This window comes from Coregonus clupeaformis, unplaced genomic scaffold, assembly GCF_020615455.1.
Source record: "Coregonus clupeaformis isolate EN_2021a unplaced genomic scaffold, ASM2061545v1 scaf0792, whole genome shotgun sequence".
NCBI classification, from domain to species: Eukaryota; Metazoa; Chordata; class Actinopteri; order Salmoniformes; family Salmonidae; genus Coregonus; species Coregonus clupeaformis.
Window position 1 is genome coordinate 167,856 of NW_025534247.1, and position 15,354 is coordinate 183,209.

The 15,354-nt window shown below is 41.0% G+C and overlaps 1 protein-coding gene across 1 annotated transcript; it reads right to left on the reverse strand.

Annotated features, from left to right (window-relative positions):
• Window positions 1–740: 740 nt before the first annotated feature.
• Window positions 741–14,382, reverse strand: LOC121572649 (mucin-5B-like). The gene is given in 27 exon segments (XM_045216765.1): window positions 741–862; window positions 2,548–2,709; window positions 4,155–4,283; window positions 4,400–4,538; window positions 4,541–4,558; window positions 4,639–4,878; window positions 5,011–5,190; window positions 5,426–5,536; window positions 5,882–6,020; window positions 6,099–6,250; window positions 7,060–7,160; window positions 7,443–7,495; window positions 7,733–7,988; window positions 8,099–8,225; window positions 8,456–8,550; window positions 8,668–8,832; window positions 8,936–9,073; window positions 9,291–9,360; window positions 9,501–9,611; window positions 10,154–10,292; window positions 10,392–10,509; window positions 10,914–11,039; window positions 11,131–11,347; window positions 13,095–13,201; window positions 13,298–13,388; window positions 13,696–13,810; window positions 14,084–14,382. Coding segments are annotated over 27 exon segments (3,720 nt in total).
• Window positions 14,383–15,354: the final 972 nt, after the last annotated feature.

Consider the following 15,354-nt stretch of genomic DNA (forward strand, 5'->3'; position numbering starts at 1 on the left):
GAAGACCTTGCTTATTATTGTTACAAATCAGTCCAACGGATGGATTGCAAGTCACGTCTTGGCCAAGCTGAGAGATCTGAAGTCCAGGGTATTGCATTGCTCTACACTCAACTGCCTCTGGAGCTGAGCAAATGTGATAACCAGCAGCAATGATGTTCTTAATGGATTCATTATCTCCACCTTCAGATCCAGAGGTTGGCTGACCAAGGTTGATCCAGTCTGACCACACACATGTTTCTTCACCACTGCAGTGGGTAGTTGATTTTCCAATTGAGGTTGATGTAGGAGTAGTGGTTGGAGTTGTAGTAGGGGTGGAAGGCCGAGTTGTTGTTTTTGTTGTAGATGGAGCTGTCGATGTTGAGATTGTAGTAGTGGGTGTAGGAGTAGTGGTGTAAGGAACTGTTGTTGTTGTTGTTGTTGTTGTTGTTGTGGTTGGGATGTATGTTGTGGGTCCACATTGACAACATATCACTCGAATCTCATAATCAAAGCACTTTTGCTGAAGACCTTGCTTATTGTTGTTACAAATCAGTCCAACGGATGGATTGCAAGTCACGTCTTGGCCAAGCTGAGAGATCTGAAGTCCAGGGTATTGTTTTGCTCTGCACTCAACTGCCTCTGGAGCTGAGCAAATATGATAACCAGCAGCAATGATGTTCTTAATGGATTCATTATCTCCACCTTCAGAGCCAGAGGTTGGCTGACCAAGATTGATCCAGTCTGACCACCCACAACCTTCTTCACAACTGCTCTGAGTAGTTGATTCTCCTGTTGAGGTTGATGTAGGAGTAGTGGTTGGAGTTGTAGAAGTGGTGGAAGGCCGAGTTGTTGTTGTTGTAGGTGGAGCTGTCGATGTTGAGATCTTTGTAGTGGGTGTTGGAGTAGTGGTATAAGAAACAGTTGTTGATGTGGTAGGTGGAGCAGTCGATGTTAAGATTGTAGGATTGTGTGTTGGAGTAGTGGTAGGAGTTGTAGTTGTGGTGGGAGGTTGAGCGGTTGGACGAGTTGTGATTGTCATTGGTTTACTTGTTGTTGTAGGTAATGTGGATGTTGACATTGTTGTAGTTGTGACAGTAGCTGTACTTATAGGTACTGTTGTTGTAGTGTGACATTTCACAGTCTTACAACACTTCACCTTAATTTCATAGTCAAGGCATATTGGAGGAATGCCTTGATCTTTGTTCTGGCATATTAGTCCAACCTCTGTATTACATTCTACCTTCTGTCCTAATTTAGACAATGGGACCCCTGGATATCGCACTGCTTGGCACATGACATCCACTGGTTTTTCACAAATATCTTTTCCAGATTGTATAATCTTTTTAATTGATTCATTGTCGCCACCCCCAGGACCAAATTGAGGATAGTCCACATTATACCAAGGTGACCACTCACAAACTGTGCAATTAGGGGTTTTTGTAGTCAATGTGGTTGTTGATAAAGTGGAGGTGGTTTCTGTTGTAGTTGTTTTTGTTGCAAAAGTTGGCCTTGCAGTTGTTGGTGCAATAGTTGTAGGCTTAGATGTGCAAAGATTTTCATCACAGCAGAGGACTCGAACTTGGTAGTTAAAGCACAGTGGGAATGGGCCTGACTGGTCTTCATTTCTGCAAGTCAAACCTTCTGCAACATTACACAGAACCACTTGCCCCACTTGGCTTATGCTAACATTTGGGTACTTCTCGGCTCTGCATTGAATCTTGCTTGGCTTCTCACATATATCGTGTCCCTCTGCTCTTATGTTGTTGTAGGTTTCAGAGTCTCCTCCTGGAGTTCCAAGTGTAGGGAATGTGGTATCAAACCATTGTGACCATACACATGGATAGCCACATGTTGTAGTAAAGGATGTTGGATACGGTGTTGTCTCTGTTGAAGTTGTGGCTGGTTCTATAGAGACAGGGATTACATAACAGTTTAAAACAAACAAACCATTTTAAATTGTGTAAAAACATGTAATTTAGGTGCATAATTAGCAATGTTCTTAGCCATTTTTATTGCAAAAGATACCTGCTGTAGTTTTTACATTTCACATAACTTCATACAACAACTAATTCACAGTCATTCAAGTCTCAGTCTCAGGTACCCACCAGTTGTGGGTGTTGAGAAAGTAAAGACAGTTGTTGTCAATGTAGAGGATGGAGTAGAGTTAGGAACAGATGGAGTTGAAGCTGGAGCTGGAGTTGAACATGGGTAAATGTCCCTGTGAATGGTTCCATTCTTCCCACAAACGGCTGTGAGACAACTGCCGTGCCCATTTGTGGTGTGATAGATGGTATGTCCATTGGGGTATTTGTTCCCATTGTAGGTACAAGTGCAAGCTGAAAGGGTAAGATATATTTTAGGGTACTGGAATGGTGAATAAATAATTTATGTGTTGTTGTTTTAGTTGAAGGATCCATTCATACCTTGTTCATCGTATTTGCAGTCCACTGTCACGGAATTACAATAGCTTTGGAAAAAGAAACATTTACAATTGTACTTTCATTCTTGACATTCAAACACAGTTACGGTGTTCACAATTTTAGGGAAGACCAAAATTCTCTGTATTACTAAAGGCATACCATGTCTGGCAGTTTTCTGTGGTCGGTACTTTTTCTCCATTATTGTAGTGTTTTCCATCTCTGCCATAGCAGCCACACTGCTCCTTCTCCACACATTGCATTGTATCTTCATCAAATAGGGGTTGAGCAGGAGGACATTTTGGATAGCAACCTAAAGAAGAAGAAAAATATATTAATATTAATGATCAAAAAGCAATTGATTGATAGAGGGATATGGTGAAGAAACACAGGGAATAGAAACTGAGTGAAAAATAAAGAATATCTCAAATGACCTCAGACAGTTATTCTTCTAAATATTTGATGATTGTAAAACTGGAACACCTATGTGAGAATGCTGTTCATTGACTACAGCTCAGTGTTCAACACCATAGTGCCCACAAAGCTCATCACTAAGCTAAGGACCCTGGGACTAAACACCTCCCTCTGCAACTGGATTCTGGACTTCCTGATGGGCCGCCCCCAGGTGGTAAGGGTAGGCAACAACACATCTGCCACGCTGATCCTCAACACCGGGGCCCCTCAGGAGTGCGTGCTTAGTCCCCTCCTGTACTCCCTGTTCACCCACGACTGCATGGCCAAGCACGACTCCAACACCATCATTAAGTTTGCTGACGACACAACAGTGGTAGGCCTGATCACCAACAATGATGAGACAGCCTATAGGGAGGAGGTCAGAGACCTGGCAGTGTGGTGCCAAGACAACAACCTCTCCCTCAATGTGAGCAAGACAAAGGAGATGATCGTGGACTACAGGAAAAGGTGGGCCGAACAGGCCCCCATTAACATCGACGGGGCTGTAGTGGAGCAGGTCGAAAGTTTCAAGTTCCTTGGTGTCCACATCACCAACAAACTATCATGGTCCAAACACACCAAGACAGTCGTGAAGAGGGCACGACAACACCTTTTCCCTCTCAGGAGACGGAAAAGATTTGGCATGGGTCCCCAGATCCTCAAAAAGTTATACAGCTGCACCATCGAGAGCATCCTGACCGGTTGCATCACAGCCTGGTTTGGCAACTGCTCGGCATCCCCTACAGAGGGTAGTGCGTAAGGCCCAATACATCACTGGGGCCAGGCTTCCTGCCATCCAGGACCTATATACTAGGTGGTGTCAGAGGAATGCCCATACAATTGTCAAAGACTCCAGCCACCCAAGTCATAGACTGTTCTCTCTGCTACTGCATGGCAAGCGGTACCGGAGCGCCAAGTCTAGGTCCAAAAGGCTCCTTAACAGCTTCTACCCCCAAGCCATAACACTGCTGAACAATTAATCAAATGGCCACCCGGACTATTTACCCCTACCTACAGTGGTTAAAATTACCTAGACTAACCTGTACCCCCACACATTGACTCGGTACCGGTACCCCCTGTATATAGCCTTGTTATTGTTATGCAATCTTAACGTGTTACTTTTTTTTTTTTTTTTACTTTAGCTTAATTAGCAAATATTTTCTTAACTATATTTCTTGATTAAGGGCTTGTAAGTAAGCATTTCACGGTGTTGTATTCGGCGCATATGACAAATAACATTTGATTTGATTTGTTATGGAAAATTGTTGTTTCCCAAAATAGATCCTAAATGAATGTCTACTGTACCTTCAAGAGGTGGTATCTGAGTGGAGCAGCTCCCGGAGGGATTCCTGCAGGTCTTCATACACTGAGCTCCACATGCCTTGTAGTGCCACTCACATTCTCCAGGGGGGTTGTAGTAATCACAGAACAGTGCTGTATGTGGTGGACAAAAGCTCTCTGTAAGTATTATCTTCAATTCGGTTTAAACTGACTGGATTAAGTCTATTTTTATGTCAGCACTTAAATGAGTTGAACATTTAGAGACTCACGGCAGATTTGTGGGCTTCTCCAGGCTATGCAGGCTCCAGCCTCATTACAGGCCTCTGCATAAGCTGCCACAGCGGTACAGAAACACTCACAGTCTCCACCACTGTCACAAGCACATGAGTCTGTCACACAAGCATCGTAGAGAAAGGAGAGGGGTCCACCTAATTGGAAAACAGAATTTAGTCGACATGATCATATCAAATTCCAAAACATTCAGTGAACAACTAAAGTCTTAACTTACTTTAGAATGGCAGTCTGTGAAAACGTTGCTCTGTATGATGCTGCACTGTTTCTGTGACCAAGACTGCCTGTAAGGGTTGGCAATACAGGGGCTCCTTTTGGTCTTTGCATCGGGGCAGCTTGCAGAGACTTTCCAGCTGTTTCCAAAGTCTAGAGGCTTGACAACAACTGCCTGGCTCCTGGTGGTGAAGTCATTGTTTGCGTTGCCATCATAGTTTCCACACAGACCACAGACATGTCCCTGAATAGGACATAGCATTAGATTCAGTTGAGTGATAAAAGGAGTCATAACAGACTTGTGAATATCATTTGATGGAATACTAGAAACATATTTACAAATCTAATATGTCATTCAATCAAAGTTCAAATGTACCTTGAACTGTGGGTTAAGTTTGATGAACATGCTTGTTTTCCTGTCCCACATGAGAATCAAACCATTATTTGCTTCAATCACAAGGTAGATGCCCATTGTGCGAATCTGGTAGGGAACCGCCTCCCCTGAATTTCTCTCAACAACTTGGTAGTTTCCTTCTGTCAGGATTAATTCATTGTTCTGAAAGAGATTTAAAAAATAGTTTGAGTGTATAGTTATTAAGATATTAATTCATCTAATTACTCCTTATGTTATAATTCATGCTATATCTTTGCCTCATGAAGCTTTGATTTATGTATTCTGTTTAGTATGCTTTATAGTATGTATGTATGTACTGTATGTATGAATGAATGAATAGTAGTAGTCTTGGCTTCAGTAATGGTATGTGCCAGGCAGGAAGCAGGAATCTAGTTACCCCCAGGAAGAGCTTGATGGCCTTGGAGCAGGTGGTGCCTGTTGTTCCACAAGGGACGTTCTCAGTGATGACTCTGAAGCTGCCGTTGGCATTGTTGTTACCACAGTAGTCCTGTTTAAGGTAGACTCAATTTCAGTCATACATTTAACAACAGCCAACACAGTATTTTGGTGGATGGTACATTATCTCCAACCACACATGCAGTAAGTCAATCATTGGAATAGTGAAAAGGTTCAGCTTGTTGGGAATACTATAGCAGCTTCCACAAAGCAACAGTAGATAATGTCCAGTTTCAAATGTTGCTTTTCAAACTCCCCAGAAACGCCTACAGTACATACCTTAAAAAAGTAAACACAAACCCTTATTGGTCAGCATGTATTAATACTTGACCAATAAAAAAAGTATTATAATATTGGTGTTGATCAGTTAGACTATCAAGTTACCCTGCAAGCATACCTTTGTAAGAGTGTATTCACAGTCTCCTTCGAAAGTGAATCGTTTCCCATCAAAAGTAATGTAGTGTCCATCTCCATAAATGGCACAGGTTCCATGACACAGGTTTGTTGTGCACTGCCATTTTCTGTCTTTACATGTGCTGAAAGTGGCAAAAACTGATATATCAGACTGAAGTCTTAATTGGTTTAAAACCCCAACTAAGGCAAGATGAGCTTACCAGGTATTGCAGTCGACCTTGATGCTGTCTCCTGGTTGGTAAGTAGCTCCATTGTGAGAACAAGGACAAAGGTCTGGCTTGATGCATCCTCCTTTTCCATTGGCTACCAGTCCAGAGGGACACATACAGCCTGATATGCACTCTGTGCTGATCTGTAAAGTAAAAATTATTGATTTGAAAATCTACTGTGTACAAATGGTGTTAACTATATGTTAATCTGGTTTCCAGAAAGTTCCGCCCAAATGTGTGAGGAGTCTGGTGGACCGAAAGGTCAAACTGGGCCTTTGTTAGCCATTATCCAATACAGAAAGACTGGGAGAAACTCCAAGCATATAGGCGTTGGCGTAATTGGCTTAATCTACCAACCAATCATCTCCCACAACAACATCCCCCTAGCCCTCCCCCATACACTAGCACACCACAAGCACAGAGCCACGCCTTGCAGTCATGTGATTCGCTCAAATTAAATGATGACAAATACTTTACTCAATAAGGTCACTCCCATAGAATTATATGGTCACTCCCATTAAGGCCAAAATTGAATCTTTGATGTACCAGGCTAAAATGTGCTGTGCGCAATAGCCTGGAGACGAGGTTAACTATATGTTAACTGTAACAATAAAATAATAACGTATTGTTTATATTTTACACTAGATTTTAATTCACAATCCTATGGGAATTAGATGACTGGGAGTACAAAACATTAAGAACATGCTCTTTCCATGACATGGACTGACCAGGTGAATCCAGGTGCAAGCATTGATCCCTTATTCATGTCACTTGTTAAATCCACTTCAATCAGTGTAGATGAAGATGAGGAGACAGGTTAAAGAAGGATTTTTAAGCCTTGAGACAGATTGTGTATTAATATCAATGTTAGGAAGGTGTTCTTAATGTTTTGTACACAGGTTTATATGTACTGTGCGTAATAGCCTGGAGACAAGGTGAATAGGGGACTCACACAGGCCATATCCAGAATATTGCAGCTCTTCTGACACTCTAACCCTCTTATTCCTGGGCTTGCATTGGAGCAGTTGAAGAAAACCATTGGTGCAACACATGCTGTGAAAATAAAGTTAATTAATGTATCATGACTCTGTTGTGTCTTTCACAAAATCAATATGCTGTGTAAAGTGTGTACTAGGATGGAGAGATAATATTTCAACATGCACATAGCCTGGTTCTGTTGCCAATAGCATACTATTACCACACACCATATATGTATGTAGGATTTGGCATAGTGCCATTAAAAGAACAGACTTATATTCAAATGCAGTGTTGCCTGTCACAGTACAATAGCTGAAAATTGTGAGTTGTTTTGACAATTTATATACATGGACTTACATGGCTGATCAGGTGAATCTCCAATACAGCGGAGTTTGCCCTCCTTGCAGGTGCTGAAATAAAATAATGTTAATGGTACTTGAATGTCCCTATACTCACTACAGGAAAGCAAGGCCTAAAGCTCTTGGTTCATAAAGTTTGAAAAAATATGCCTATACAATAAAAGGTGTTCACTAAATATTAGCAGAAAAGCAAGCAACCGAGCAACAGTTCAGTGTTTTTTTACATTGTATAGTGAAATACATTGATATAGAGTTTGAGTATAGGTAGGTAAATATCTCGGTCCATACCACATGGTTCCATCCTTGCTGATGACCTCTCCAGGGGACACCACTGAGCCCTTGTAATAACAAGGGCAGCTGGCTGGTGGAACACACTTGCCCTCATCATCCAGGTAGGTTCCCTCAGAACAGACACACCCATCCACAGACTCGAAGGTGATTGAACAGATAAAGTCAGAGTCGCTGTAGCAGCGGCAGGAGCGATCACTGCTTTTTATGCTGTAGGCATAGACCATGGTGCTAGGGCACGAGGTGGAGTATTTGGCTGGGGATGGCAACAATTAGTGTTAGTTGTAAATATTTATAATATTTGTATCTTATTCTCCCACAATTTGCACATCTTCTTAGGTATTATGGTGTGGAATTGTCACTTACTGCAGATAGTGTCTCTCCAGCCGCTGAGCTGGATGCCCTCGGCAGCACAAGCGTGGACATAAGAGGACACGGCAGCACACATGCAGTCCTCACTCTTCTCACAGTTACAGCTGTCGTACATGCAGTTCTGAATAGAGAACCACAGTCAGAACAGCATCCATACTATACTGTACAATAGTTTGTGTCAATTGTGTGTGCATAATATGCACAAATACTTTGCAGATAAACAATATTTAACAGCAAGCAACGTAATTCTCAATTGCCCCATAATAGCTGGCATTACATGTTACATGCATTTGTGTATTAGCTATGCTAAGGAAATTGTCAGAAATGAATAGTATGGTGAAAGGGTCTCACTTCTTTGTACATGTCTGGGCTTATCGCTGCGTGGCACGGAGCAAACAACCCTTTAGGATCAGCCAGCTGAGAGCACCAGTGCTGGGCGTATTTCTCTGAAATAGAGAAAAAATAAACCACAGGAAATAGTTAGGCTGACTTTAAGAAACACTTTGCACCATTCTCCATAACATTTAAAACTGACATGGAAAGGTAATAAAACATGCAGCTACCATTGTCAAGACTTAAACTGCAGGGGCTTTCAAAGCTACTCTTGATGTCTGGGCAGCTGGCTCGTGTTTTCCAGGTGTTTGCAAAACTAATGGCTGTGCCCTCAGTCACTCCACTCAGGACCTTGAAATCATCTCCTTGGTTGTTGTTAAAGTTTCCACAAAGACCTGTAGGATGAACATGTATTTATATACAGGGAAAATAAATCATTCCCAGAACATGAACACCTCAGTGGAATGTGGTGGTTGGTCAACAGATGATGAGACATACCACAAGTTCTCTGCTTCCAAACGGTGCTTGCAGCAATATAGACCTGCATGATTGGTGAGAGTTGGATTTCCAACTGGAGGCCAAAGGTGGTCTGGACAATGATGAAAAATGAGGAGGCTCTGAAAATGGTTACTCCAGCTATAAGGAACAAAGTGGGAAGATGGAGCATTATGACGTTAAGTAAAATATGTGTCAGTGTTGAATGATATAGCTACATCACCATTACGACATTCCCAATTATCCTTATGTATTCCCCATACAATTATGTGCTTTAACTGTAGGACACACGTTTCATGTATATCTAGTCATGACTACATTGATAGTCCTGTATGTTTATTGTGCAACTGTAACTTACCAGCAGAAAAGGGCAGCTGAGAATAGATTCCATTTACAAAGGCTTTTCCATTGGGTTGTATGTTGATCACCTGCATAGAGGGGTATTGTGTATCAATATGCTTATTCATGATATTCAAATAATACATTCAAATCTAAAACCTAACAACATTGGGGAAAAAACATCTACTGCAGTCAAAGGCTGAGAGCATGTCAGTCAAATAATACTTACAGTGGCTCCTTCTGAGAGGGACAGGGTAACAGCCTTTAGACAAGTCTCACTGTCAGAAAGCCCACACTGCACCACATCACCAAGTACAGTGAATTGCATCCCATCACAGTCCTGAAAAAAAAACATAAATAAGTTGTCTCAAATATTTGCATCAATAACAGGAAATATCCTTCTGAATCTTTCTGAAAAATGAATATCTCAGTATAAATCAAGAGACAGAGTAAACATGAACAACCCACATTTCTTTATAAATAAATATATGGATACAAAATGAATAGTGTTGTTCTATATGAGGGCTCTCCAACTCTGTTCCTGGAGAGCTACTCTCCTGTAGGTTTTTGCTCCATCCCCAGTTCTAACTAACCCGATTCAGCTCATCGACCAGCTAATTAATAGAAGCAGGTGCGCTAAATTACAGGAAAACCTACAGGACAGTAGCACTCCAGGAATAAAGTTGGAGAGCCCTGTTCTATATAGTTTGATTTTAATTGTCATCATAAAAACTGGATTTGTCAGAATAAAAGTAAAGAAGCTGGAGAAAAATCTGTAATACAGACATAATAACTACAAAAGAAGTTGGGAAGTTTTAACATGTTTTTTATGTGAATGAGATTGATGCACACAGGTCTTTGGTGAGGAAACTGCATATTGACCTTGGTCAGAACATAAGAGCAGTCCCCATGGAAGGTGTAGCCTTTTCCATCATAGGTGTTGATGTGGGATCCTCCCTCCACAGCGCAGGTGCCAGGACAGTCCTTGTCCGCACACTTCCACTGACCACCACCACAGGAGCTAAGGGCAAAATATCAATTATTCAATGGAACTTACAAATTGTCACCCCTGGAATAAACTTTTAGACTCAAGTCAGAATTCTTAGCCTGGGTTTCTTACCAATCTTTACAAGTGCTTGAAAAAGCCTCTCCTGGTGTGTAGGTTTTTCCATTGTGGAGGCAGGAGCATTGACTCAAGGCAATACAACCATTTTTGTTGACATCATCAAAAACGGTGCCTTTGGGTGAGAGCGTACATGTGTTTATTATGTGTCTCCCTCCCAACATACCTCCCTACAAAGGCAAAACGCAGTAACTATGTATTTTCTTTTACTGCAAAATCTGACTTCAAAGTATTGTTCTGTCTCGACAGACAATAATTTCTGAAACTCCATGATACATTCTGATCAACTGGCTTGTTGTGGCTAAATACCACATGAATCAGATAATATACAGTATCTAGCCATTACAACGTATCAAAGAGTTTTGACTACATTTGTAGTTGCCTTTGTAGGGCAACATAGTCCAGTCAACAATATGGGATCAGTTGTTTTGCATTCTATCAGTATATAGTCTGCTACATTCCAATGCATTTTTTATTACATCTCTTTGAAGAAGAGAACGTTTAAATATGTCTGCCTACCTGGAGGACAAAAGCAGCCATCTGAGCAGTGTTCCTCACACAGCTGGCCTCTCTCAGGGTTGGAGCAGGTGTCAACACAGGGGTTTCCACACTCCTGGTACTCCATGTTGAAGGGGCATGTCTTATCTGCAAAGATAAGGTTATTTCAAAATGTCAGTATACTGTTGCAACTAACCAATGTGCGATTTGTTGATACAGGGAATAAGGGCATGCTTACAGCAGAACTGTTCAGTCCTCCATTGTTTGGGCTTCCCGCCTGCATGAACACACTGGCGGGAGTACTCTGAGATGGTGTTGCACAGGCAGAAGGACTTGGTGCTGTTATCACAGTTGCACAGGTCAGATACACAGGCCTCAACAAATGAGTCGATGGCCAACAAGTCCTTACAGCTGCTGAAGGCAGGACCGGAGAGCAACTGCTCACAAATTGGTTTCTATCAAACAAAAACAGAGAGATGTTATAATTAGGTCATATACAGTGGAGTCTGAAATTATTGACACCCTTGATAAAGATGAGCAGAAATTAATAAAATAAATTATTCAAATACTGAGCTATATTGTATACAAAACAAATTTGGGAAAATATATTATTTGATACTAATACAATTGCTCCTAGAAAGAGATTTTGTTTAACAAGTAATTTAAAAAAAATCTCAAAAAGGTAGGGGTCAAAATGATTGACATCTCTGTTTTCACAAATACATCAAACACATGGTTTCCATGTGTTTGATGCCATTCCATTTACTCCGTTCCAGCCATTATTATGAGCCGTCCTCTCCTCAGCAGCCTCCAGTGATTAGGAGGGATCTTAGACAATTCCTCCATCAGAATATTCCTTGATATCCTTGATATCCTTCATCTGTTCTTATGGACTGCACTCTTTAATTCAAACCACAGGTTTTCAATGGGTTTCAAATCCAGAGACTGAGATGGCCATTGCAAAATGTTGATTTTGTGACCAAATAACAATTTCTTTGTGGATTTTGATGTGTGCTTGAGGTTATTGTCTTGCTGGAATATCCACTTAAGGCCAAGTTTCAGCGTCCTGGCAGAGGCAACCAGGTTTTTGACTAAAAGGTCCTGCTATTGTGTAAAGTTCATGATGCCGTTGACCTTAACAAGGGACCCAGGACCAGTGGAAGCAAAACAGAACCACAACACCAATATAGCCCCCACCAATAACCCCCACCATATTTTACAGTAAGTATGGGGTTATTTTCTGCTCAGGCATTCTCATTTCGACGCAAACCTACCACTGGTGTGAACGGCCAAAGAGATCCATGTTAATTTAATCCTACAAATGTTAACGTCTGGAGTTTGCTAAACGGCATTGTCACTTGGAGTGGAACTGGTGCATTGGTCAGATTACATGAAAATATAGGTATTTGGCCATGCACACCAGTGGTGGGTTTGGCATCGAAATGAGAATGCATAAGAAGAAAAGAACCCCATAGCTACTGTAAAATATGGTGGTGGATATTTGATGTTATGGGGCTATTTTGCTTCCACTGGTCCTGGGGCTCTTGTAAAGGTCAACGCTATCATGAATTTTACCCAGTACCAGGACATTTTTGCCAAAACCTGGTTGCCTCTGCCAGGTGGTTGAAACTTGGACGCAAGGGGATATTCCAGCAAGACAATAACCCCATGCACACATAAATAAATATTTATTTGTCCACAAAATCAACATTTTGCATTTTCACATCTGAACTTCACACCCATTGAAAATCTGTGGTTTGATTTGAAAAGGGCAGTCCATAAGTACAGACAAAGGATATCAAGGATCTGGAAGCATTCTGTATGGAGGTATGGTCTAAAATCCCTCACAATGTGTTCTCCAACTCATAAAACATTTTAGAAAAAGGCTCAGTGCCATTATTCTTGCAAGGTGAGGTATTGAAAGGTATTGAAAACAGGGGTGTCAATAATTTTGACCCCTGCCTGGAGAGAAAAAAAAATATTACATTTAAACAAAATCTATTTTTCAGAGCAATTGTATTTCTATAAATTAATATAATTTAAAAAGAAATGGAGCATACAATATACTGTAGCATTATATTCATTTCTGCTAATCTTTATCAAGGGAGTCAATCATTTCGGACCCCACTGTACATGTTGTTAAGTACACAGCAGCCTAACCAATAACCCTATTTTTATCATAAGCCATAAAGATTAACCTACCAGATTGGGGAATTTCTTATTTGAAGGCAGTGTGTTTTCAGTACAGCTTTCAGTTGGACCATCCAATTTCCAGAAGTTTCCGAAGTCGACAGGGGACAATTTCATACCTTTGGCATAAAAATAAATCCAGTGTTTGTTGAATGTCAACAGTATTCCAAATAATAGGCTAAGGTTGATATGTTGATAGTGTCAGTGAAATGTACCATGGCTATAGAACTCATCGAATTGCTGAACTCCATTAAAATCTCCACATAGACCACAGGTCTTGTTTCTGAATTTGATGTCCATCTCCACCTGAAATAGCAGATCATTAGAAGTTTTAGGGTGACAGATTACCTCCATAACCACACAACACTCAACAAAAACGGGGAATGACTCTAACAAAACTAACATTTAACAGCAGTGACAACCTTTTCCTTAAAATAACTACAGATTAGGACTACTTTAACTCTTGTTAAGATGATGTTAACTGCTGTTAACAAAGTCATTCCAAGTGCCCACCACAGCACAGGCCATCAAATGCAGACATTGACCACACTGCAAAAACCTAACTCTGACATCCACAACAGAAATATTCATAAATGCATAATTGTTGTACTACCAAGAAGGAATCCTCCTGGTTCCATATGGCTACCAATCCCAGTTTTGCTTTGATCTTGATGTAGGAGGGAGTCTCTTCAATGAGAACACCAGACTGGCTGAATGGTAAGGTGGCACTGGAGGAAGAGGAAGACAAAGCATTAGATTCAACTAGAACTTAGATCAACCCATTTTCAATTAGCTCAATTGACTTCATTTTAAGACATTTTCATTGTTAGTTTAAAAACAGCATTCTCATCTCAATCACTGTAAATTTGTGCTTGAGCACAATTGGTGGGGTCTCATATTTTATGTCAAAGCCACTGGCAGAACAATATGACATCCAACTACTTGAGCACTGAGCACTGATTGAGAAATACAGCTACATGACAAATTCTGGAGGACCTTACTTCTTCCCATTAACAACAACGGAACCCTTGGATAGCTCCACCACTGTGCCATCCAGCTTCATGGTGATCTTGCTAATGGTGGGCTGGTTGTCCACCACCTGCCGCCTCATCTGGATGTTGAAATCCTCATAACTGCTATGGCACAGTGAGGTCACAACATAGTTGCAGGTGGAGGGGAGCTGAAAGATGTCTCCGTCAAAGGTCTTGAAGTGGTAGTTACCCCACGTACTGCAGACCTGGCCATTATGTATAGGACTCACTCCTGGGGAAAAGGACAACCAAATCAGGTATAATAGCATACAATTCAGCAGGTTTTATCTTTAGATACAGAGAAAGAAATTAGTATTTCCCATTTTGCCCCTCGTAAGACCTAAATTTGCTTTTCACTAGGAGTCCATTGGTTGACTGCTAGATTGGCCTCACTCACTCACCATAAGAGTCTACTGAAGCACCCACGTGTCAATCTAATTAACAACATAAAAGAATCCTCATCAAAATCTGTCAGTTTAACTAAAGATATCAGTTTTTTGCATGGGCTGCGTCTCAATCCACTGCATCCACCTATGTCGACCATCTGCATCTGAGGTTGAAAGTGACAGAGCTACAGAGCGGTTAGTCACACCAGGGGACATCCTGAAAATCAGTCTTCTCACGAAAACGTCTGTAGTGTCCGAACAATTTGGCCTACCTACTAATATGACCACTCTATTGTGTCACGGGACTTGTCTGATGTCAGTACCACCGATGTGCCAACTTCTGTCTGTAGCGTCTGAACCATTTGGTCTATGACACCCACAAGTGTCACAGGACTTGTCTGAAGTTAACCGATACAAATGAATGGAAGTATGGAGGTAGTTTTGTGCCAACAAAAAAAAAGGGGATAAATATGTGTCCAAAAAACAAAAATATTTCCAGACACTTCAAAACCTTATTCCTTATGACTTATTTTTTTGCATTTATTAATGTGTTATTCAATGTGTTTCTATGGGCTATAGTAGTAAACGCCAAATTCAATATTTGATCAACTAAAAAACCAAGACTTTTCAAAGTACATCTAATCTCTATCAAGTTTATGAACTTGAACAATAAATGAATTAGCTAGGCTACTTCATGCTTTTCAACAACAGCTAATCCACAAAACCTGTTGCACTACTTGCTATGACTGTCTCCATCATGGTTATTGTCCTTTCACCATTGTCTGTGGATATGTAAGCATACATTGTTAACCATTGTCATCATCCTCAGGGCTTACACATCTGTATAGCACATGT